General features: G+C 38.0%; 1 protein-coding gene across 6 annotated transcripts in view; it reads right to left on the reverse strand.

The window, feature by feature from the left end:
- Nucleotides 1–640: 640 nt before the first annotated feature.
- Nucleotides 641–23225, reverse strand: part of WAC (WW domain containing adaptor with coiled-coil) — a 63534-nt gene continuing 40949 nt past the window's right edge. For 5 of the 6 annotated variants that reach the window (XM_075046845.1, XM_075046858.1, XM_075046867.1 and 2 more), the window contains 6 exons: nt 21654–21776; nt 20461–20609; nt 14992–15110; nt 6983–7169; nt 3347–3474; nt 641–894 (listed from right to left, as the gene is read on the reverse strand). In XM_075046845.1, the coding sequence (XP_074902946.1) occupies nt 825–894; nt 3347–3474; nt 6983–7169; nt 14992–15110; nt 20461–20609; nt 21654–21776 (776 nt within the window). In that variant the 3' untranslated portion in view covers nt 641–824. The remainder of the gene's footprint in view (nt 895–3346; nt 3475–6982; nt 7170–14991; nt 15111–20460; nt 20610–21653; nt 21777–23225) is intronic. The other variant, XM_075046851.1, reaches the window with a different exon arrangement.

Raw genomic sequence — 23225 nt, forward strand, 5'->3', positions numbered from 1 at the left:
ATAAGTCCATTCTTACAGGGTGCAAATGGAAATACGTTTCAATAATTTATACAAACAAGTGGGTTATGCTCAATCACTGCAATTTTAAGCTACTGTACACAGGAATGAAAAGATTATAGAAAAAGTGCCATAGCAACAGTGCCTTAAGAAAAGAGAAAATTAGAAGCATTAAAAAACTGATAAAATCAGATTTAGGATTTCACGGGGAAATGGAACACAGAAAATGAAAAACATTTCTCTGTAGAACAGAAATGGAGAAGCACTGCTCTCGATTCGGTGCAAGTGTGGAAACAGTTGTTTCATGATATTTTGTACATTACCCAAACTGTTGCAGCCTTAGACACAGATCGCCTGGCGCTTGCATTGAATTTTAGGAAATGCAAGATTTCTGAATGATAAATTAACTAAAAAAAAAAAAAAAAAACAAAAAAAAAACAACCAAAAAAAAAAAAACAACAAAAAAAAGAAAGCTAATTTTGCAGACAGGTTTACATGTAAAAGGCTAGGTATTTAGCCACCTCAGCATTGATTAGTTTTGGATGTCTAAGCTCTGATACACATGGCTTCCCATGGCTTCACTCTACAAAACATATTTACAACGTGAAGAATACATCTACAAGAAATCTACATTTCAAGGGTTTTACAAATCATTCTTGTATCTTTCCCCTGAATTTGACTCCCTCCTGTCCCCTTCCCCATGTCAACTTTTTTCCTGCCCAGCTCAACGGTCCAAAGTCTACTCAAATGCAGCTCAAAAGTGTTAAGACTGGGCATCAGTTTAATAGTTCCTGTACTCAAAACCATGTGCAATTGTTTACAACTTTTCACACCATGAAGGAATTCTGATTCTTTAGCTTTTCAAGTTCTTTAATTTGTTGCCTCAAAAATAGTATCCTGCAAGAGAAGAGAAATAAATTAGTATAAACATTTTCATTATACAGATATTAAATAAGTATCTACACAAGTACTTCTACAATTTCAGTGAACGATACCAAGCTCCTTAGCTCTATTAATAAAATTCACATATTTTAAAATTAATTCTCAATCTGCTCAATCACCTACAAACACTGTATGCAGATGCACAGAGACCTGCCATGTTTGATACCTTAGTTCAGAAAATTAAGTTGCTATATTTCATTGAGACTGATACACAGTTATGTTTAAGCTTGTTCTTCACTTGAATTTAACTCCCAGAAAAAGTGGGACACTGGAAGAGTACACTGAGTAACTGAATATTCTGAAGAATGGTATTATGCCTGTGTCACACAGTTTTCCAGACTGTACAACAACCCAAAGCGCTCACAAATTTTTTTAAACAAGCAAGTTTTCTTCTAGGTGCAACACTTTTTTCTAGTATTTGGCTCTGAGGTGAGTGGTAGTCACTAGTTATGGTAAGCTCCAATCTCAAAATACTTGATCATTAAAAGACATCTAAGGGGAAAAAAAAAAAAGCTGTAACTACACCTGGCTTAGAAATAAATTATATTGCTAGCAATTCCCTTATACATCTTTCCTTCTTCTACTGAACTGACATGAACAACTATTGTGATTAATTAACATTTGGTTTACATAACTGTTTCCCAGAATTTTTAATGAATATTTTGAAACAACTTTTCATGATGCTGAAGTATAATGCAAGTTTGTGAATGAATTAAGAAAATATTCAGGCAAAGTTGAAGTTTCATATAAATATTCTATAAAGTCCAAAGCAAATTTAATTGATGCAGAAAAAGCATCCACTTCAGCAGACTTTTGTACAACACTTCAAATATGTGCCCAGTTCAGTAAAAATAAATTTTCTACTGAAAAGTAGGTGAAAAACAATTAAGACAGACACACTGAAAAAAAAAATTAAACTTAAAAATTGTGGGCATATAAAATATATCAGTCAATGAAAAGTGCTTTTTTGCATGCTGCCAGTTATGGTTAAAACAATATACTCGCTTTGCCTAGAGATAAAGTTCCCTCTTAGAATAAATTTAAATACTTCTCTTCTGTACAAAAGCATAGAAATAATATAATCATTCAAATGTGTTGCCTTTGATAATCCCATCCTTTGCGAAAGCCTCTCCCCACCAACTTGTTACTTATGCCATGTATTCCACGTCTTTGGGATTGCAGCAAAAATAAAAGATACATGTTATCATAGACTCAAAGTCATAATAACCATTATCCATTGATAGCTTAAGTATACACAGTGTACAAGAAACAAGGTGTTATTTAGTGACTTGAACATTGACATTTGACATGTTATTTCAGATCAAACATGTACCCAGAGACAGAAATGAAACCTTAGGAAATGAAACCTGTAAGAAACCAAGCATTTCATTAAATATACTACAGAAATTTTAATTTATGTAATGAAGTTATGAAATAAAATTAAAGAAAGAATGGAAGTTTTTGATTCTTTATTGGGAATTATTTACAAATATGTTATAGCCTACTTCTGACTACAGATTTACAAATATATTATTAGCCTACTTCTGACTAAAGGATTGTTTTACTAACTGCCAAAAAGCAAGAGCTTCTAGGATAAAGCTAGCTATTTAAACCGCATGCAATGCTATTAAAGTGGCTTAAAATAGTAAATCAGAATCACTGTATTCAAACTGTAGTGTGATTTAGTAGATGGGACAACATCATTCAAAAAGGAAACTAAATATGAAAATAGATTCAGGATCATGGCTACTGGTGAAAAGTTTCTGCATGTATTGTAAGACCAAAACTTTTCAATCTTGCACAAGTCTTCAACAACGTGGTTGTGTATTGCTTCAGTGATACGCAAGACACCTGCTATGACTGACTTAAGCAGAAGTCTACTTTGCTATAATCAACACCTCACTAAAGAACCCCGAGATCTTCTCAGATGCCTCCTACCTAAGTAACAAACATTAAATTATTCCTTAGCTTGCGATATCAACAACACCCGTTCAAACTTACCTAACAAATGTCTCATACAAACAGTAGTGTTTAAGACCAGTATAAAGATGTGTACCTATGTGATCTATGCATCATGTATGGACAGATATTTTAGAAGTATGCTGAACTAGTGTGAGTTAATCAGTTTTTCCTAATGCACTAATGTATCTGGAAAGATACTTCTTTTCTATCTAAGTGGAAATACATACAGAAGTTGCATATCTGGTTCTATTCATTGGAGACTAAGAGGTATCTGTGTGGGAAACAGGCAGAATGTACACAGGGAAGACAGTTTGCAAATCTGGCGAGAATCAGCATACTTACAAAGTCATCAGTAAATATAGCTCATGCAAAACAATGCTAGAATGAATTCTAATACCACCTTGAAAATTTCCATTTTGAAAATAAACACAGAGCCCACACTTACCTTTGCTCACGCAAAGTTGCTTGAATTTCACATACTCGAACTAAAGACCTTAAATTCTTTAATTCAGTACAAATTTCTGACATATGGACACTTCCCATGTTATGGGCTTCCTCACGTAATCTTGATGCCTGCAATGGTTACACATAAAGGTTAGGATTTTGAATCATGCATTGGAAACAACTGGCTATAGCCAGAGGATTGCTGGATGAGTGTGTCTTGAAACAGCAAAGCACTCTAATAACTTCAAAGGGGAGTATTAATCAGAAGTACATTAAATTCTCTACAAAAGCCCATCTAGAATCAGAAATGAACAACACTGGCTGCCAAAAGATTGTCTAATCCAGGCCCATGCTAAGCCAGGGATGGTTTAGATTTGATCCTAACAAATGTTTACCCAACCATAGTACAGGACAGGGCTCCGAGTTTCCAAAGTTTCCAGACTTCTGTTTCCCATCTAAATTAATCCTTAGTGACACAAATAATTGAATGCCTTCTTTCCAGCTACCTTATACAGGAAAAATACTTTGCAACCTTCTTCAGGTGTTCTCTGACAAACTCCATTATTTTAATATCCCCACTTAGTCAGGTGGAGACAACCAGAAGCATAAATTTAGAAGGCATGACCTATCCTCAATCTGTGCATTTCTTAAAGTCTTGTCAACAGCACCAAGGAGACTAGTATAATTACTCTGAGGTCCTCTGTATCACACTGCAATAAGGAAAGAGGACTTCTTGGAAGTGGCACACTGAAAAAAACAAAAACCTGTTTCAAACCCTGCAGTATTAGTATTTAGCAATACTGTTCTCTGCTGTACTGGGTCTGGCTAGGATGGAGTTAATTTTCTTCATAGCAGCCCATACGGTGCTTCAGATTTGTGACCAAAACAGTGTTGATAACACTAAAATGTTTTAGCTATTTCTGAGCAGTTGATTACACAGCATCAAGGGTTTCTCCCTTTCTCTCTCTGATCCCCCCACCCCAGCAAATAGGTTGTGGGTGCACAAAAGGCAGGGAGGGATCACAGGTGGGACAGCTGATCCAAACTGACCACAGGGATATTCCACACCATACAAAGTCATACTCAGCAATAAAACCGGGGGGCAGTTTTCCAAGGGTTGCCATTGCTTGGGCACTGGCTGGGCATGGGTTGGCTGGTGGTAAGCAAGACTGCTTTCACTTCATCACTCTCCCCCCATCCCTTTACTTGTTAAGCTGCCTTTATCTCAACCCACGAGTTGTCTCACTTTTGCCCTTCCGATTCTCTCCCCCATCCTACTGGGGGAGAGTGAGTGAGCAGCTGTGTGGTGCTTAGTGGCCTACTGGGGTTAATCCACAACATCTGCTTATGTACTTGCACGTAAGCAGATTTTTCCATCCCCAAAATAATGGTATTTAGCACAGGTCTTCATCAACTTCTGGAATTTCTCCAGTTCAAAGCAGCACTTTGCTTTCTAATTCCCTACATTAAAAGTGTTTTTTTCTGGAGTGTGTTGACATCCAGGAGTACCCTGGTCTCCAGCAGGACATCATTTCGCATGTCCTCCCTACACAACTCCAAAGCCTTGAGACTGATAGCAAACTATCAATAATGACTTTCAAAGTACTTTTTTTTAAGCTGACCAGTCACCCATTTAAAGTAATCTCATTTAAATGGCTTTAAAATCATTTTTGTATGATTCTTGTTAAGAGGTGTTAACAGTCTTGCTGCAAATCAGGATGTAACATTTATTGCTTTCCTGTATTACCAAAGTCTGACACTTTATCAAAAGAAAAAAAAAAACAACCTGACATAATTTCTTTCTAAAAGGTCCATGCTGAATATTATCAGAGTTTTCCTTTCAGGTGTTTGTAAAAAGGTAAATTCATCATTTTTTCTACTTCAATATTGCTCAATACTCAAAGTACCTCTACAATTACTGAGTTGAGATGACCTACAATTTCGTTTCTCACATTCTTTAAAGATAGCATAATTATGTTGATTACTAATTAACCACATTACTGGATCTTTTTCCAGTTTTCCCTATTAACTGCTTTTTATAAGTTCTGCGAGTTAACTGCTAGTGGTTCAAGAATTGTTCTAGCTACTAATTACTTTACAGCACACTTCTTCAAGTCTGACTGCTTTAACACAAACCTGTCCTGGCTCACCTAATTTATTTACTTATTTATTTTGCAGTTTACCTGGCATGTGCTCTTATGGCCTAATTTCAATTTAAGCTACGCATCTGGTTAGAAATCTGAAGAAATCAAGGCACTGCGTGTTTAGCCTCTCCACTTTCATCTAGCTTACCTTCTTCACTATGTATTGCACCTATACTTTCATTCACTTTTTCTTTTTCATTAAATATCTGACTTAAGTCCCTCAAGTGTTACTAACCAAAACTGGTCAATAAACAACACTGTCACATGAAAACATCTGAAATAGCAGACAGGACAATACAGCATGTAGCACTTAGCACAAAGGTAAAAGGTATCCAACTGAGTACATGACCGCCTAGCATTAGCTGGTTTTTTTGACCTCTTTATTACTGATAGTGGAAAAATAACATTACCTATGAACTGTATAAATCTGTATTTTCTGCATTAAGATGTATGTCAATTCGGTACACAGTGAAAATAACACTATCAAAACTATGGGCCAAGGCCATAAAGAGAAGTGGCTGTGCTGCACCATTTCCTTAAACACTTCCCACAGCAATGGCTCAGTTGTTTGACTCGGTACAGGCTGGCAATGTCTTAAAATTGAAATTAAAAAATTAATGAAAAGAAACAAAACAAGAAGCCCGGAGTCCAAATAAGGTATCAGCCTAGACTGCACTTCTAAGAATCATCCTGCAAGTTACTCCCCAAAAGCCCCCAGTGCAGGCTTGAGCCAGCATGCAACCACTCTTCAAAAGACCAAAGTAAATTGGGCTAGGTAAGATTAATATCCCATACAAACTATCAGATGGGGCTGCCTGTGAAAGGACTTGAACTAGACTCAATAACCAATATGGTGCCTTTGAGTAATATATTCCAAGCAGCTGACATGTATCCAGTTTCCCTGTATTACCACAACAAGATAGGTTTCATACAGTTAGTTATAAAATATGGATGGCAATTCTACTAGATTTCCCATTATGTAAAAATAGCCCAAATTCAGTCTGAGCCTTCTATATCATCTTAAAAACTGGGTACAACAAACAAGGCAGAGTTCCTTTTTCATTGTGTAGAGCTAACAACCCAGTGACTCAAACTGTGTAGTAGTCTCAGATAGTTAAATTCTGTCACCTAATTAATAACATTTTCCACATAACAAAAATATTATTATAAAAATTTGTTGAAATTTATGTTCTTTGTAAATTTCAACAGAACTTTGGCAGTAAAAAAACAGTTATGAGGATAGCTATTCATCTGAGAATTTCAAAAGCACTGGTACTTTAAGCAAGACTGAAAATACTTAACAGCTAAATGGCAATCACATACAAAATCTGCAGGTCTGGCCTAATCCCTCTTCCCTCTCCTGTTTTCTAAGGCCAAGCATTGAGGGTTTTTTAAATACTTTTAATTCCTAGAAGAATCAAACAGTGTAGGAAACCCAGATTTTAAGCTACACATTTGCACTCTCACAGGGAACAAAGTACAAATGTACTCACCTGCTTTTCTGCATGGTCTGCAGGCCAGCCTTGAACATGCTTTATAAGATTTTCATTGAAGTGTGCTGCTAGCGTAGGTGTTAATGAGCAAGTGGGTCGTACAGATGTATTTTGCGGTGCAGGTGTTGAATTTGATGCACTAGTGCTAGAGGTATGATTTGGACCTGGTGATGGGCTTCTTTGACTACTAGAAAAAAGAATTAAAAAAGTGAGCATTTAAAAACATATGTAAACTTATAGAGAAATAAACACTTAAAATTCATTGCTTCCAGCCACAAAAATACATAAAGCATTTAAGTCACAAGTAAATACTTCTGGTAGACCAAACCTGTACCACTTTTCCACAAACCTCCTACTTGTATGGGAACTGTTTGAGTGCTACAATATAACATGGAGGTTTTTTTGTTTGGTTGGGGGTTTTTTGGTTTTTAACTTTAATAGCTGTTCAAGAGATGTAAGCTGTGCCTACATATTAGTGTTGGATAGAAAATATATACATGTATGTTATTCCTTCAAATAGCTGCAAACCTAAGATTTTCAATAATGACGTATCAGATGGAGTTAAGCAAGTTTATTCAACAGAATATCAGCAAGTGTCACAATAATCATTAAAAACAAAGCCTCGCGTCCTAATCTAAAAATATAGCCATATGGGCTTTGAGGAATGTAACCATTTACTAATGCCAAAACACAAACACCTAGATGACTTTGTGATACTGTACATCCTCACTTAAAGCACTTAAGAGAACAGAAGTATCACAGAAGCAGTATGTTTGTAGCTATCAACTTGACTGCCTTACTGGTACATATTCATGCTGCCATTTTTCTGGTTAGTGTGTTAACCTGTTGCTGGAGAACAGATACATGGAGACATGTTCAGCTGACATGTGTCCTGTAGGACAAATGAAAAACTCTGTGCCTTGGACAAAGTCTTTGACTGTCCTCTTTCAGATCTCCATATGCAAGCAAACACAACATCTGCATTATCTGAACACTACCCAGTACACAGCTTTTCAAATTCTACTTTGCAACTATAATTCTTCATCAAAAACTTTTCTAATGTTTACTAAAAAACTCTCATGTTGATCTTGGCATAGCAGTCTTTTGCCATCCACAATGCTCAAGATTGTTATCTACAAAGTATTCTAGTCATTGCTTTAAGCATTAGGGGTCTTTTTGTTGTTGGGTTTTGGTTTTTGTTTTTGTTTGTTGTTTTTTTTTAACTGAATTCCTCTAATAATTACCCTCTCCCCTCTCACTCCATCTTGCAAGACATTTTTCCTCTCTACCTCCCCTCCTCATGTATGGGAGGGACCTTCTTAAGTTTTTCTCTTTATAAAAGCCTACTCCTGCTGCAGTGCCTAAAAACAGTGGGTAAATCTTTGGTAAACTGGTATGACTGACTAATCCACAAGGCCTCTTGTACTCCCAATTTGCAAATACTCATTCCCCACCTTATATTTGGATGGTAAGCTCTCTAGGTAAAGTAGGGGTTTTTTGTTTCACTTGTATCACTTCTCTCAATAAAGCTATGGTATACAACCTGAACACCTAACATTAAGCCCAGCAAGCTACCCAAGTTCCCTGAAAATATTTTAAAATCACTGATACTTGAATTTACTTTCCATGTGTCCAGAAAACCAGGTATCAGGGCCAGCATGAACACCACACTCTCGTATCATATGTATCCAACCACATCTGACACAACTGCCAGAGCTGCAGCGACACGGTTCTGCTATGTGTAAGAGTTCATCGCTGTTCTCCAACTCCTGTACCATCAGCAATAGACAACTCCACTGTGACTTTCACCAGCAGCAAAACTGCTATTTGGTATATCACCATTATCAAACAAAAGATCAGAATGTGGCGGTTTGTATCCTCCTTGCAAGCACTGCTGTCCAGGTGATCTGATCTTCTAGGAAACCAGAACTTGTGCTGGGAGGGATATATAACCCATGGTGCGGAAGCTTAGAAGCTGACATTTCAGCACATGCCCTTTTCTACTCGCCCATCCCTTGCAAAAACAAGGCCTCTACACTCTTCCCTTTCCAGCACTCATTCAATCACTCCCCCCGCTGCCAGAGAGGGACTCTGTTCTATTTTGCTAAGAAGAGGTGGGAGCAGCACTAGTTATCCATGCAAAAAAGAACAAGGACAGGTCAGGATGAAAAGTCTGCTCTGTCCTTTCCACCCTTGTCACAGAAGACAAAGGACGCAGTAATCTTGAGCAGGACAAAAGAACATCACTAGCACCATAACAGTGATGGTACCTCACAGTTACGATGTTTTTTGGTACTACATATACTGAGAAATAGTAGTACTAATCGTGTAAGTACCTAGCTGTTACTCACAAAATTATGTTTACAATCACTCTCCCACTGGCAGCACATAATTTAGGTCTATTTCTTAAAACTTTATTACTACTTGCCTGCAAGTGATATAAAGTAATATGAAGAAAAAACAAATTGAGAGGAATCTTCATTCATCACCTAACCTACACCCTTGAGGGCTGAAAACATCCTAGCATAATGCAACTATCTTTACAGTCCAATGCCCAGCCATTTATCCTAATCACACACTTGCAAAGAATTACAGCAGGTTTCCAAACAAACAGCCAACAACTTAGGTACAGCACACTGCTCTGCAGCAGTCTTTAACCTCATTCCTTTCAGTAGCCACAAAACTTGTTTAAAAGCTTAGAATTAAAAAAAAAAAATTATGCAGAAGGATTTTGGCAGGCAGCTTTGTTAGTGTTGTATACATAAATTTCTCCTGATTTCAGGCAGCAGAAGTTGCAAAAGGGAATATATGATGTAACTGGGGGGAAAACTATTCTTTGGGTTTTGTGCTCTGTGTTCTCTTCAGTAATTGGCTCAACTACTTCAAAACCACTGACAAGTGCAAATGCTTAACTGTAGAAATGTTCAGTTGACAGGAAAAAACGGCATTTAGATTTTGAAGCTGGAGTTGAAACTAGCCAAGAACATGAAGGGCAACAAGGGCTGTACATCAGGAGCAAATGAAAGGTTAAGGAAGAGGTCTACAAAGCAAGGGGACCTAGAGACAAAGGACATGAAAAAGGCCAGGATAGTCAGCCACTTTTTTTTTGCCTGGCTTTTTTACGGGTGTGGTCTGCCCTCAGGCCTCCCACATCCCAAGCACATCAGCAGAGTCAGTGAGAATAAAGTATTACCTACAGCAGAGGAAGAAGTTAAGGAGCAGTTAAGCCAGCTGGACATATGTCCATGCAACCAGATGGTATGCACCCAAGGGTAATCAGGGAGCTGACCAGTATAACTCAGATGCTGCATCATCTTGAAGCAGCATGGTGAGCAGGCAAGTTTCCTGACAATGGGGGAAAAGAAGCAAACATTGAAGCCATCTTCAAGCACAAGGACAAAAATCTGGGGAACTACAGGCCAGTTGACCTTAGTCTCTGGGAAAGTTATGGAGCAAGTCTTCTGGAAGGGGTTCCAGCTACATGAAAGACTAAAAGGCAAAAAAAAAGAGCCAGCATATTTTTACCAAGAACAAATTGTGCCTGACCAACCTCACTCTCCTATGATGATATGACTGGCTCAGAGGATAAGGGGAAAGCAGTGATGTTGTTTATCTTGACTTCAGGCAAGGCCTGTGACATCATCTCCCATAGTATTGTTATAGCCACTCATAGTATTGCTATAGCCAAACTGTTCACTTATCCAGTCCACATTTCATATGTAAGGTGGGTGGAAAAATGAATGAACTGCTGGGCTCAAAGGCTGCAGTCAGCAGTACAAAGACCAATCGAAAGCCAGTGACTAGTGCTGTCCTTCACTGATTAACACTGGGGCCAATACTGTTTAATGTTTTTATTAAAAACCTAGATGGTGGCACACAGTGCACCTTCAGTGAGTTTGCACATGACACTTCCTTGTCATTGCGGGAGCAATTAATATGCTGGAGGGCAGGTTGTTATTCAGAAGGACCTGAATGGGCAGACAGGAACCAAGTCCGAAAAAGACAAATGCAAAGTCCTGCACCTGGGGTGGAATAACCCTGGGCAACAATACTGGAACAACCCCACGGGACAGCACAGGCTGGGTAAGCAGAAAGCAGCTTTGCAGAAAAGGTCCTGAGGATCCTGGTGGACAAGTTAAATGCGAGGCAGCAGTGTATCCCTGTGGCAAAGCAGGCCAAGCACACGCTGGGCTGTATTAGCAAGAACATGGTTGAAGAAAGCAATCCCTCCCCTCTCTTCAGAGATTATGAGATCGTAGTACCTGGAGCACCGTGCAGTAGGGAGCCCAAAACTGGACAAGAATTAAACTGCCACACCAAAGGAATCTGGCAGAGGACCACACAGATGACAGGGGGCTGAAACACATGCCATATCAGGAGAAGCTAAAAGTTTATTTGGTCTGGAAAAGAGAAGGCTGAAGGAAGGAGACTGAAGGATCTTCTTACTGTTTTGAACTACCTATGGGGAGAGCAGAGAGCCAGACTCTTTTCAGAGGTGCACAGTGACAGAACAAGAGGCAGAGACACAAGTTGCAACAAGGGAAACTCTAATTAGACATAAGGAAAAAACATTTCACCATAAGGGTAGTCAAACATTAGAAGATGCTCAGAGATATTAAAAAAAAAATCACCTAAACAACGTCCTTAGCAATTCAAACTTGCTGGTCCATACTTTGAGCTAGGTCATCACAGCTAAAAGTCCCTTTCAACCTAAATTACTCTATGTTTCTAAGTATTCATACAGCATCAGCAGACTGATGGTGCAGAGAAAGGCTACATTTATTAACTAAGTAGAATTGAGGCATCACCTTCAATGCTTACTTACTCCTTAGTTCTATAGGATCAAAGCTCCTCTACGACTTGCCTCCTCTCCATTTATCAACATGGCTTCTCCGACTCCTATTTCATCAGTAAAAAAATCACTCTAACCCATCAGAAACATTTCAGGAAAATAAATAAAATCTGTGGGTTTCTCAAAAAGAAAGTTGTATCTTAATTATGAATAAAACATAGTCACTAAATATCCCAGCACTGCTATGTTAGCAGCAGGGGGAGCTACAAATGCAGCAATGACACACAGTTCCAGTGCTGTATTTTTAAATGCTTCAATAAAGCCAAATATACCTGCCTTAACTGCTGGATGAGTTAAAGACCGACTTTGTCGCAGATAATGGAATGCTTCCAGAGAGGCAAAAACATCTATACAAGAGTATGAGAACAGGTTGTTTCTGAAATACACTACTACAAACTACAGAATCTTACAATCTACGAAAAATGGGAGGAAACACCTCCTCCTCCAGCAGTTTTGCATTTTCTAAGGTAAAGGAAAAATATTCCAAGTCTTTTCTAGAAATAAAGAGAAACTGGCAACCTGATGAAACTATTAATTATAGAAGCACTCATTTAGTTCCATTTTTAAAACAGCCATAATTCATGGCATGTCTTTGGAATCATCTCTTAACAAAAAGACTCACTGTATGCCTACTTTGCATTAATTTCCTAACTTACACGACTGAAATGTTCACAACTTTAAAGTTATCAATGCCTATTCGCATATTTCTTAGTGCTTCCTCCCAAACGAGTTAAAAATAATTTCAGCTCCATTCACTTAAAACTTTTAATAATAGTAAAAGCAAAGGAAATGTAGTTGTGATTAACTTCTGCACAATGATTCTGTGTTTAAGCTGTAGAAAAATGCAACCTTAATTCACAGAGCCTCTTTTTGGACCACCTGTCCACAGTTCAGGTTGCTAAGCTGTTGTTCATTCCTATAAAAAAAGTAAAGGGAGTTAGCCCCAAGAGCAGTTCCCAATCCAAGTGACTGCTTTTACCTACTACAAAGGAATAATCTGTTCTATATCAATTCAGAAATACTGCCTAGACACAGGAAACCTTTTGCAGATGAGTAAATCTACATCTGAGCTGGTCCATTTTCATTCAACTCCACTGCACTGAGGAAAATACCAGTCACACAGGATTTTCCCAAATCACCTGTTCCTTAATCTTCCATTTTTTGCAAATGAGACACAGAAACGCATGAACTCGTGATGCACAATATACCATAGTCACAAACATGTAACAATTTGAGATATACAGGATACTAAATAATACTAATATTGTCACAGTATCTTTGATACTAGCCTGCACACTCTCCTCTACTCGTGCACTGCCTTCTGCGCCGCAGCCTCCTCAAATACGGGACATGTACTCTGCATGACTCCTCTGCTTCAGCGGTACAGTTGCTAGGACAAACTCAGCTTCCCTTCTCCAGCAAAATGCTGATGCCAAGCAGAGCAATGGTTTGCAGAGGACCAGTAGATCCCTAAAGGGAACTCGATGTGGGTAAGGGTTATACCAGAATAGGAAGTCCTATAACCCAAAGGGAGGGTGGGGTATGGATTAGCAGGTCAAATGCCCACCAGTATCACTTCACGCAGACTCCAGGCCATGGTGAATGTTTCCAAGAATAAGACTACCTTCCTTAGCCAGATTTCCTATGGGGAAAGGGTGATCAGCAAAGGACAAAATGGTCTGTGACTTGAGAGCCGTTCCCCAAAACCTCACCACTCCTTATAAAAAGGTCTAGTCCCCTTATTAAAAAGGCTTAGCTGTTGCCAAGTATAATTTTATTTTTGGTACTGTAATTCAGAAAGATTTAAACGGCACCATCCATAATTACTAGAGACTGGAGCTGGTATACTACATCTTTATTCTACCCATAGAGGAAAATGAGTTGTAGGTTAGACATCTGCCAAAGATTAGAATCAAGTGTCTGTAAGACAGCCAACATTAAAGGCTCAAAAACTTCTGACTTGCTTCTGTTTGTACACTTAAACTGATCAATATTGCAGTGCCTCCAGTAAAGACAGTCACTTCGACAGGACTGCCAAGGAAACAAACAAAAAACCCACTGCCCAAAAAAACCCAAACACAAACCAATCCCCTTCTCCCCACAAAAACAGCAAAACCCAGCACAGATTTGAAATCTAACAATGTTAGTACATTGATGACGTGTCATCAAAGGTCCCCTTTATTAGTAGTCCCAGAAGGGCAGATAAAAGGATCTCATTAATTTATGATCTGGAAAGCAGGACCACGTAGCTTCAGGTATGCTGACAAGGAAAGAGTGCTGGGGTTTTGTTGTTGGGTTTTTTGTTTGTTTTTTTGATATCATACCACCATATTCAACCACTCTAAAAATCTAGCTTTTAAGAAGTACACCTTGTAGATTTACAGGAATCCATTGTGATGATGCACTTTTTAAAAAGTCAACCTGCAATCTCCTCCTGTCACAGTTCCAGACCATGACATCCAACACAGAAGGATCTTACGACAAATCTTTAGTTACAGCCCCTGGAACCAATATGACAAAGTGCACAGCATCCTACACAACGAAAAGCCCACCTTCCCAAAAGACAAATTTCAGACGAGATACAGATCCTAAACACACCTTGTAAATCCATGGCTAAATGTTCCTATCATGCAACATCTGAATAGCCTGCGATGTTGACAAAAAAGTCTGGCCAAGGAAAAGCATAACTTCATTTTTTAATGTTTTTCATTAAAGCAGCAAAATCGCCTGATAGACAAAAGTTCTTACTAATTTCAAAAATCAAATTACACTACAGCAAGATGCCACAAGCATCTAACACTAAGCAAATCACAGAGTTAAAGCATTTAATCCCACAACTGCACAGAGAGAAACAAAAGCTCCAAACTCAGAAATCACAATACAAGGAATCACTTGTAAAATTAACTTCAGAGTGACAGGGCAGAAATATGAATTCTGTTCTGCTTCTGTGAATGGAATTCTAGTGGTGGTCCTAAAATAGAGCTAATGTGGTAGATCCTCCGTAACAAAGATATTTAGCTGCATCCTCTCAGTATCAGCAGTTAAATCACATATTCAATAAATAGGCCAAAGAAGAATCCACAAATTGCAACATACACAACACACATTGGATCCAGAGCAAAACCAGAGGACAGCACAGAGAAGTATTTCAATATACCTTGAGCGCTGAAGACTTCGTGGAGAGGCAGGTTCATGTCCTGCCTGCTTGTCAGCTATTACTGGCTGCTGAGGTGCTGCCTGTGAAGCTGGTCCTTGTTTAACACCTGGAGTAGCAACCTGGAAAATTCAAAACTTCATTAGATTTCCTCCACAGTAAATATCAAGTGTAAGAAGAAAACATGGAAATTACAAGACCAGCAGGGTTTTTTGATACAAGGTCTTCTGTTGACAGAATTTTTATATTCTTCACAAGGTGGTTTTTTTTTTTTAAAATCTTCTCTAGTTCCACAGCTGTGATAGCTTTTTTTACTAAAATAAAAAGAGCACTTAATAGACAGAAGCAAATTTAGATCCATCTGACTTGTCAAAATACTGCAGGTTTATTAGGTAAAATAGTGCAATCCAATTTCAATTTGGACTATATCTTCCATGTGAGCACCAAGTTAATTTTCAACCTTGGAAGAATTGTTCATTCCCCAAATAAAAATCTTCACTTAAAAAGTTAAAAGTTCCCTCCTTGAAAATACATTACACGGTGTCAAGAGCAGAATTAGGACATAACCGTATTATAACTTCTCTATCAGAAATGGAAAAAAAAAATCTAGAGCATATTTGTCAGTCTGCTATTCCCCCTTTTTAACTCTTCTGTCAGTTGTAAACAAATTAATGACAAAAAAAGAGTCACCAGTAGCTTTTTGCTTTTTCTTTGTAGTACACATTCACATTTAAGATATTAAGACACCAGCAGTGAGATGCAGTCTTTTTTTCTGTGAATTACTGTACTACAACAGGATGAAAAGTCTGGGACTATAATAGTGTCTAAGTTACAGTAAATGAAGTTCAAGATACTTTTTTTTGCCTCACACTCTGCATACCTCTGCCCCTTTTAAAGCATGTACAAGAGAGGAAGCAGGTCCAAGATTTATCCCCCACTCTGGAAAATAAAGCCAATAATTTTAAGAAAGAGGGAGGGAAGAAAAATAGATTTAGGGATCCAAAAAGACAAAAAACATAAGTCAGGCAGCCTGTCTGGCATTTTCTGACATCAAGCTGGTGTAGATTACTAACTAGTGGTCATCTGAACCTCCAGAAATTCTCTCAGTTTCAGAAACAGATTTCTGTGAAACAAACCACAGACAGCATGTCAGACAGTATCTGCCAAAGTAAATTCAAGACATAACTTCATTTATTTAAGTATACAGGAAATCTTAATGTAATCTCAAACCTACTTATATGTCTAAGAGGAAAAGCTGCCTTTTAAAATTATCCTCAAAAGCCAAAAAAAGTCTGAATAGCACATGAAAAGGTCACAGTTCTGGAAAGATAAAGCAAGATCATTTTAAGATCACTCAGTGTGTTGAAGTCAACAGAATTACACAGTTGAGGGGGGGTGAAATAGTAGCAGTTCATAAATTGATTTATGAAAAAAGACTACCTGAGTATCTTTATGAAATGTATGACATAAAGAACATTGTTATTAATGCCTGAACTTTGCTTACCCTGTGAACAGGCATAACTATTGAGGCTGTTCAAACAGAAGGAACAATTTCAAAAGGGAAGTCCATCAGATAATATAATCACCTTGCAGATCCAAACTGGAAAACTAACCAACTCCTTGGCTGGCAAAAGTAAAAACAAAAATGGATTGTAGAGAAAAACTGGGGTTTGTGAGATAAATGACCCACAAAATCTCTTAACTATTCACTCTTTTCAAAGTGTTTCAAAGACTCTAAGTAAGTGTACCAGGGACAGAAAAATAATAAGAGCTAAAAAAACCCAACAGTATTCCATAAGCAACATTCTCGCTGAGCTTGACACGTCTGCGTAACATGCTTTACACAGTTATTTTGCAGAAATTCAGAACAGTTTCTAACCATACTACACAGGCACAGATAAATAGCAAAATGTGATGCCTAGGATCCTTGAGCCTGCAACACCTGATCTGCCATGTGCATACAGCACACCTCCAAGCAGACATACCAGCTTGCGTTTATAAATGGTATAGACATGTTCATGTAGTCTTAAGTAACAGGCCCTACAGTGCAAATGGCACTACACTGTTCCCAGAGCCAGCCCAAGTATCTGTGCATCTGGCACCGGGCTCTGCTTGTATGGTGCTAATTCAGCTTTGTCTATGCCTGCTGCATAGCAGCACCCTAAGCCTATGAGCTTGTGCTCTGAAAGCAAGCGTGTCCTGGCACAGCACCACATCTTGATTATGCATAATTTACTTTAAACTCTTAGAACTGGATAAGCTAACCTGACTGACATATCCAAAGGAGTACTACTAAAACAGACATGCTCACACTGGAGCTATCAACACCTAAATTCTCATCTCAATCCCATCTTATGGAACTGAATTACATGAATACAAGAACGGTGAAGAAAGTTCTTTCCCTACTGAACTGGAAAAGTATCTCCTGCTGAACCAGAATTTTTTACTTCTGGGACTAAGCACACAAACAATTCAGGTTAATATCTCAACAGCTCTGTTGTTAGCACCAGATTTGACGAACACAAAACCCAAGAAAAGATCCTGCTGTCAATCATTACTGCTAATTCTGTTTAGCTGATCTGCGAAGCTACTTGAGGTACCTAGAAAATAGAAAGCTTTTATCGTTATGACACCCCAACGTAGTAAGAGTTGTAACTTCCTTACAGAGGGATGAGAGTAAAAACTTGCCGATGTATGTAATAATGCACAACAGTCCATCAGGATTAATAGCATTCCAAAGCCAAAGACATTATAGCTTAGAATGAGTAACTCAGAAATTTACTACACTTAACACTTTGATTGCAACCACATTATATGTGCTTCAAAAATATACCAGATGTGCAATCTCACCTCATTGTGGTGCAATCTTAAGGAAAGATGGATTAAAAAATAGTAATTTCAAAATGTGTCACAGTATGCTCATCAAAATATAGATGTCACCTCTTTCAGCAGAACTTCTATATATGTATCAATAAAACACAGAATATCCTACTTGGAAGATAACCAGAGGTGAAATCCTGCATGCCAAGTCACTAACTATAGGCAATCACACAGTCCTGCATATAAATGGAGATTCTCCTATCAGACAAAGCATAGAATAACAGTTTTTTTGCAGAGTGGCAGCCTTGCTACGGTTACACTGAACTCAGTTCAACTCTTCTCAAACCTGTATTTAGCCTTGAAGTTCTTTTGCTTCTACTGAAAACCTGAGGGAAGGCTTTGGTGTCCAAAAGAATTCAATTATACAGTTGGTCTACCAAGACAGGTGGTCCTACTTACAACACTTGACTTGCCTTCACTTTCTCTTAAGGCATAGTTTACTACCACACCACCTACTTCATAGGTATCATGCTGGCCTTCATACTTGGCGAAGGGCAGTGAGTTCAAGTTTGTCTGCACAGTTCTAGGAAAACATCTGTAACAGGATGATAAATACTAAAGAAGCTAAGTTTATAAAACAAGGCTAAATGTCTTGGAGGGAGGAAATCCTGCTGAGCTGTCCTTCCTTCAGGTCTTATTTCAGAAAACACTGTAGATTAAGATCCCAAAGGATAAAACTTTTGCCACATTTATAATGTAGCTGATAATCAGAACTTTATAAACAAAGTAGATCCGGATCTCTGGGTTGTAGAGACCAGAACAGATCAACTTCCAGTTACTGACACTAAACAACTTAAGAAGATTCTTTTTCATATCCCAAAATTTGAAAGGGCCAGACATCTCCCTTCTTAAGTCTGCTATTTGATAATTTCATTACTTGTCACCTAGCTATGGGATGTGACCACATAGACTGAGGACGCACTCCAAGAGCAGAAATAAAGACAACAAGCAGGATTAGTACAAACATGAAGCTTTCACAATTGACTGTACCATTGTCAATCACAACAAACACTTGGTTTTCTTTGTACCCACGAGAAAATTCAAATGTAAGAAAATGAGGCATTTAGACTAGAATGAGGAATGCAATCTGTCCTCCTGAAGATAAAAGTATTCCTTGAAGGCCTTCAAGACATAAGAGGTTCTCTTCCAAGCAGAAAATTGAAAGATGCCTCAGCTAAGCAGGGGGTGGGGTAGGTGTGAAGGGTGGTGGAGAACAGGGATTTGGGGCAGGCAGGGCAGGGGAGTGTCAAACAAGACTGGTTTCACTCCAAAGTCGAGAGTCATGCTTCTTACGCTGATAAGATACTACATACACTGAGCAACATACTGATGGACTGGGTTAAAATCTGAGGGTCTCAATCTTGAAAGAAAGATCTGTAAAATGAAGAGACAGGACAAGCTCCCATTGCATGAAAACAGGAAACCTCTAGGAGAGGTCCAAATCCTCCTCAACCGACTTCCATTTTTCACAGCCGGAACAACACTGTAAACTGGTAGACTTCTGTTTCATTTTTTTAAACTTGCCTAAAAGTCACAAGAATGTTATGCCCTGCAGCTCTACCTATCGCTATGAAACTCTTCAATGTAAAAGGTTACTTTCCACCAGACAGTGCAAATCAATAGTCCTGCCTTCGGTCCCCTTTAATAACAAAATCCTCCTTCATAATAGGTCCTTTAACCCAGTATCTCTTCCCACCCTTGCTCTATAATATGAAACACAAATCTTTAAACAAGGAAAAAGAAAAACCCTTAAGGGGAAGTTCATCTTGAGTGCCTCTAATTACATTTGCTTTCCCCACCTGTACACAGCAAAACAGAGTCTCTGATCTGCTGGACAGAGAAAATAAATAAATAAATACACACATAAATAAATAAATAATCTCAACTTCAACCAAATTTATTCCTCAGCATTGCCACTTGTAGGATATTCAATACTGAGCTTAGATTGCATCTTTCCTCTGAAGAGTGACCCACTAGAGGGATCGCACCAAAAAAAGTTTAAAAAAGTAAAGACGACAACTTTATGTTTTATACTTCATCCTTAGGAAGAACCTTAGGAGCTTATTTATTAGCTTCAATTAATGCTTCCTAGTCAGTGATCCAATTAAGGAATTCTGAATGAATGGGGTAGAAGGGAAAGGGACATAATGTTATTGACCCTGTAAACACCTAGAACATTGCTAAACCAAATTTGAGACTACATCAAGTCAACTTCCCCAAGAATTTCTCTCCCATTCTAAAAATTGGCTAAAGTCTAGAGAACTGTATCAGCTGTTGCCTTTGGAGTGAGCTTTTGTTTCCATTTAAATGTTAAAATACTCATCTCTTGGTAATATCTCCAGACAGCATCTGAAGCAAACACGAGATTTTCTTCAAGAACAGAAAAGCGTACTAGAATTCCATGCTAGAGTTGTACTGCAAAAACATAGCCAAGTAGTTGCTACCAGTTGTTTCTGTTTCTATTGGGAAAGATAACATACATATTTTATCATCCTATATATAACTGCTAGCATACAGATATATAGCAGCAATACTTAATATTACCTATCATGGTTTCTTACTACAACATGGCATAAATCAAGAGGAGCTTACCTTCTGCTGCGATGATACTGGTGGCGTAGTCATCAAAGGTTTAAGCGGAACGGTGTTAGTCTGAGGCGTGCTTATTCTTGGCGATACATACGATCTTGGTGATGAGGCATCAGATGTTAAAGACATTGGAGACTGATTAGATGGCTGAGCTGTAAAGAAAAAAAAAGATTGTCTTTAATAAAACCATATCCTATTTTAAATGTGAATTAGATTTTCTTTTGGTACTTTGGAGTATGCTGTATTAGATAATACAGAAACATATTCACCTTGAGACAGCTGGGGGGGTGAACAACTGGAACAATCAAATGTTCAACAACAACCCTAACTAAAGAACTGTATTCCCCTCAAACCCTCCACTTCGAAAACTTGAGGGGAGGGGGAAAAGAGAAGAAGCTATAATGCAATGCTTTTTACACACTAAGAGACTAAATTAGTTTCATTTGCGATTCCTATTTTAGAGTGCTCAACTTGATTTAACCAAAAGAACGCATGAAGAGTTTATCTAGAAAACTATTCACCTATTCTAGGCATCTATCAACAGTCCCCTGCCCATGTTTTAATTACTGTTTAAAAATTAGCATTAGCATAATACTGCTTACCTACTCAATAACGTGACTGCATTTATTGTTTAAGTTTCTAGCTTTATTAAGTTACATATAAGAATGTATTAAAGATACCTGAAGGAATATCTTGCCTGGAAGCTACTACTGACAGAAGACTACACCCCCCCCTCCCCCAACCAGACAGAATAAACTTTCTTCTAAGAATTTAAGGCCCCCCCCAAGAGTAACAGTTGCACAGTATTACAAGAAGGGTGTTGGACCAAGGAAGAGTTGTGTTTTATATTGATCATGAAATAATGTCTAATTAAGGTTCAGAATAAATTCAGAGGGTCTTGCACATTTCACATTACTCATATAGAGTTAGTTAACATACAAAGATAATCCCAAGAAGCAAAACAGAGAAACCCATTTACTTAGTTGCCTGTCAGCTTCCTGCTCCCCAAGTAACAATTTCTTATCCTATCTTTGGAAAAAGAAGTCATTCAACATCCTCCACACCATATGGCCAAAGATAAAACAAGAGACAGCTTCTACAAGTTTCAATTGTATCAGCCTTTATAAAATGCAACGTCAGCCTTTATAAAATGCAACGTAACAAATTTACATAAGTGAAAAGAAGACTCTGAATACCTTGCGTAGACAGTTGTGCAGCTTGAGAAATTAGGGAAGTGATATTGAAAGCAGATGGTCCAGCAGTAAGAATTTTATGGAGTATAGACTGCAGAGAGGCTTGTGTCACAGCTGCTGTTAGAACTAAAAACAAACATTCTGTTTTACTGACAATTCTAGAACATCACTTTAAACTGTTCAAACTGCCTAAATACATTTGAAGCCGCATTTTCTTTCTGACTTTGTTCCCGTATCCACAATAGACCAAAGAGCCACCTGAACTATTTTTCAATGATTTGAATTCAATTCATGAATGCCTGGCATGTCTAACCAAGTCCTTTATTTAGTAGTTTTACCTTTGAGACATAGACTAAAAAAATTCTTTAAGAAAAATAACTTTAACTCGTCAGCTTGACCTTATGGATCAATAATAATTCTTGTAATCATAAAAACAGTATTTGTTCAATTTGTTATTGTAGTAAGCAGAATGTGTGGGGTTTTTTTAAACTATAGTAATTAAAAAAAAAAGGCAAAAAAGCAGTATCACTTTAACTCACTAGAAGAGATGGTGAGGGAAGACTCCCTGCTTAAGGAAAAAGAAAGGATCTTTCAAGTTAAAAATCCAGACACTCAGTGTTTCCTCTTAAAAACAAACAAACAAAACCACACACACAAAACCAAACCATGAACAAAAACAGAACATAAACTTTTTTGTTCTGGGTTAAGCTGTCCCACCCCCTCCTCCTCCAGTAAAGAATTATATCATTTTCAACCAACTGTTTTAAAACTGCACTACACCAGAAGAGCATCTTACAGTATGAGCTGATGAGACTCAGCTTCTGAACTAATCCTTTCAAAAAGGTGTACAGGCTCTGTGGCATACTTCCTGAACATACACTACCCATGCACAAGTCTGAAAAAACTGACTCGCCAGCACAAACACAGAATAACTCTGCATCATGTGAACAGTAAGGGCAGTCCTGCTGTGCACGGTGAAGTCACTCTGCCCACGTGGACCTGCCAGACAGGCCCTCATGCCATCAGAACAGTACTAAACACTCTTGTTCCAAGACAGACACAGCTGCTGCTCAGATATAGCAAGAGATAATTACCAGGAACTTAAATTGGCAGCTTTCTAATAAAATAGAATTGGAGTCTTGACTAACCTTTCGTTTTTTAACACAAACCACAAGTCCTACTTTTTTAGTCCAATCTAGCGCACTACAGTTTAAAAAGCTTCTCCCTGCACAGGAAAAAACAATAACCTACTCACCTATTAGTACTGAATGAAGCCATAATATTTGCTGATTAAAAGAAAGACAGCTTTTCCTTATAAATTATCTTAACACACCGAACAGTAACATTTTAAGTACAATTTTACTTTGACTTTCATGGTTTGCACTTTTAAAAAGTTAATTAACTCTAGGCACTACATGTAAATGTTTTGCTTCCTATTTAAATCGGTGATCAGTGCACAAGAAGTTCCAAGAAGCAAACAAAAAATCCACACCACTTTCTTCATCAGTAACCTGCCACATGCAGACACCACCTTAGATAAAATTATATTCAAAATGCATCAACTCTACTTGTTCT

Source organism: Buteo buteo, chromosome 2, assembly GCF_964188355.1.
Source record: "Buteo buteo chromosome 2, bButBut1.hap1.1, whole genome shotgun sequence".
NCBI lineage: Eukaryota > Metazoa > Chordata > Aves > Accipitriformes > Accipitridae > Buteo > Buteo buteo.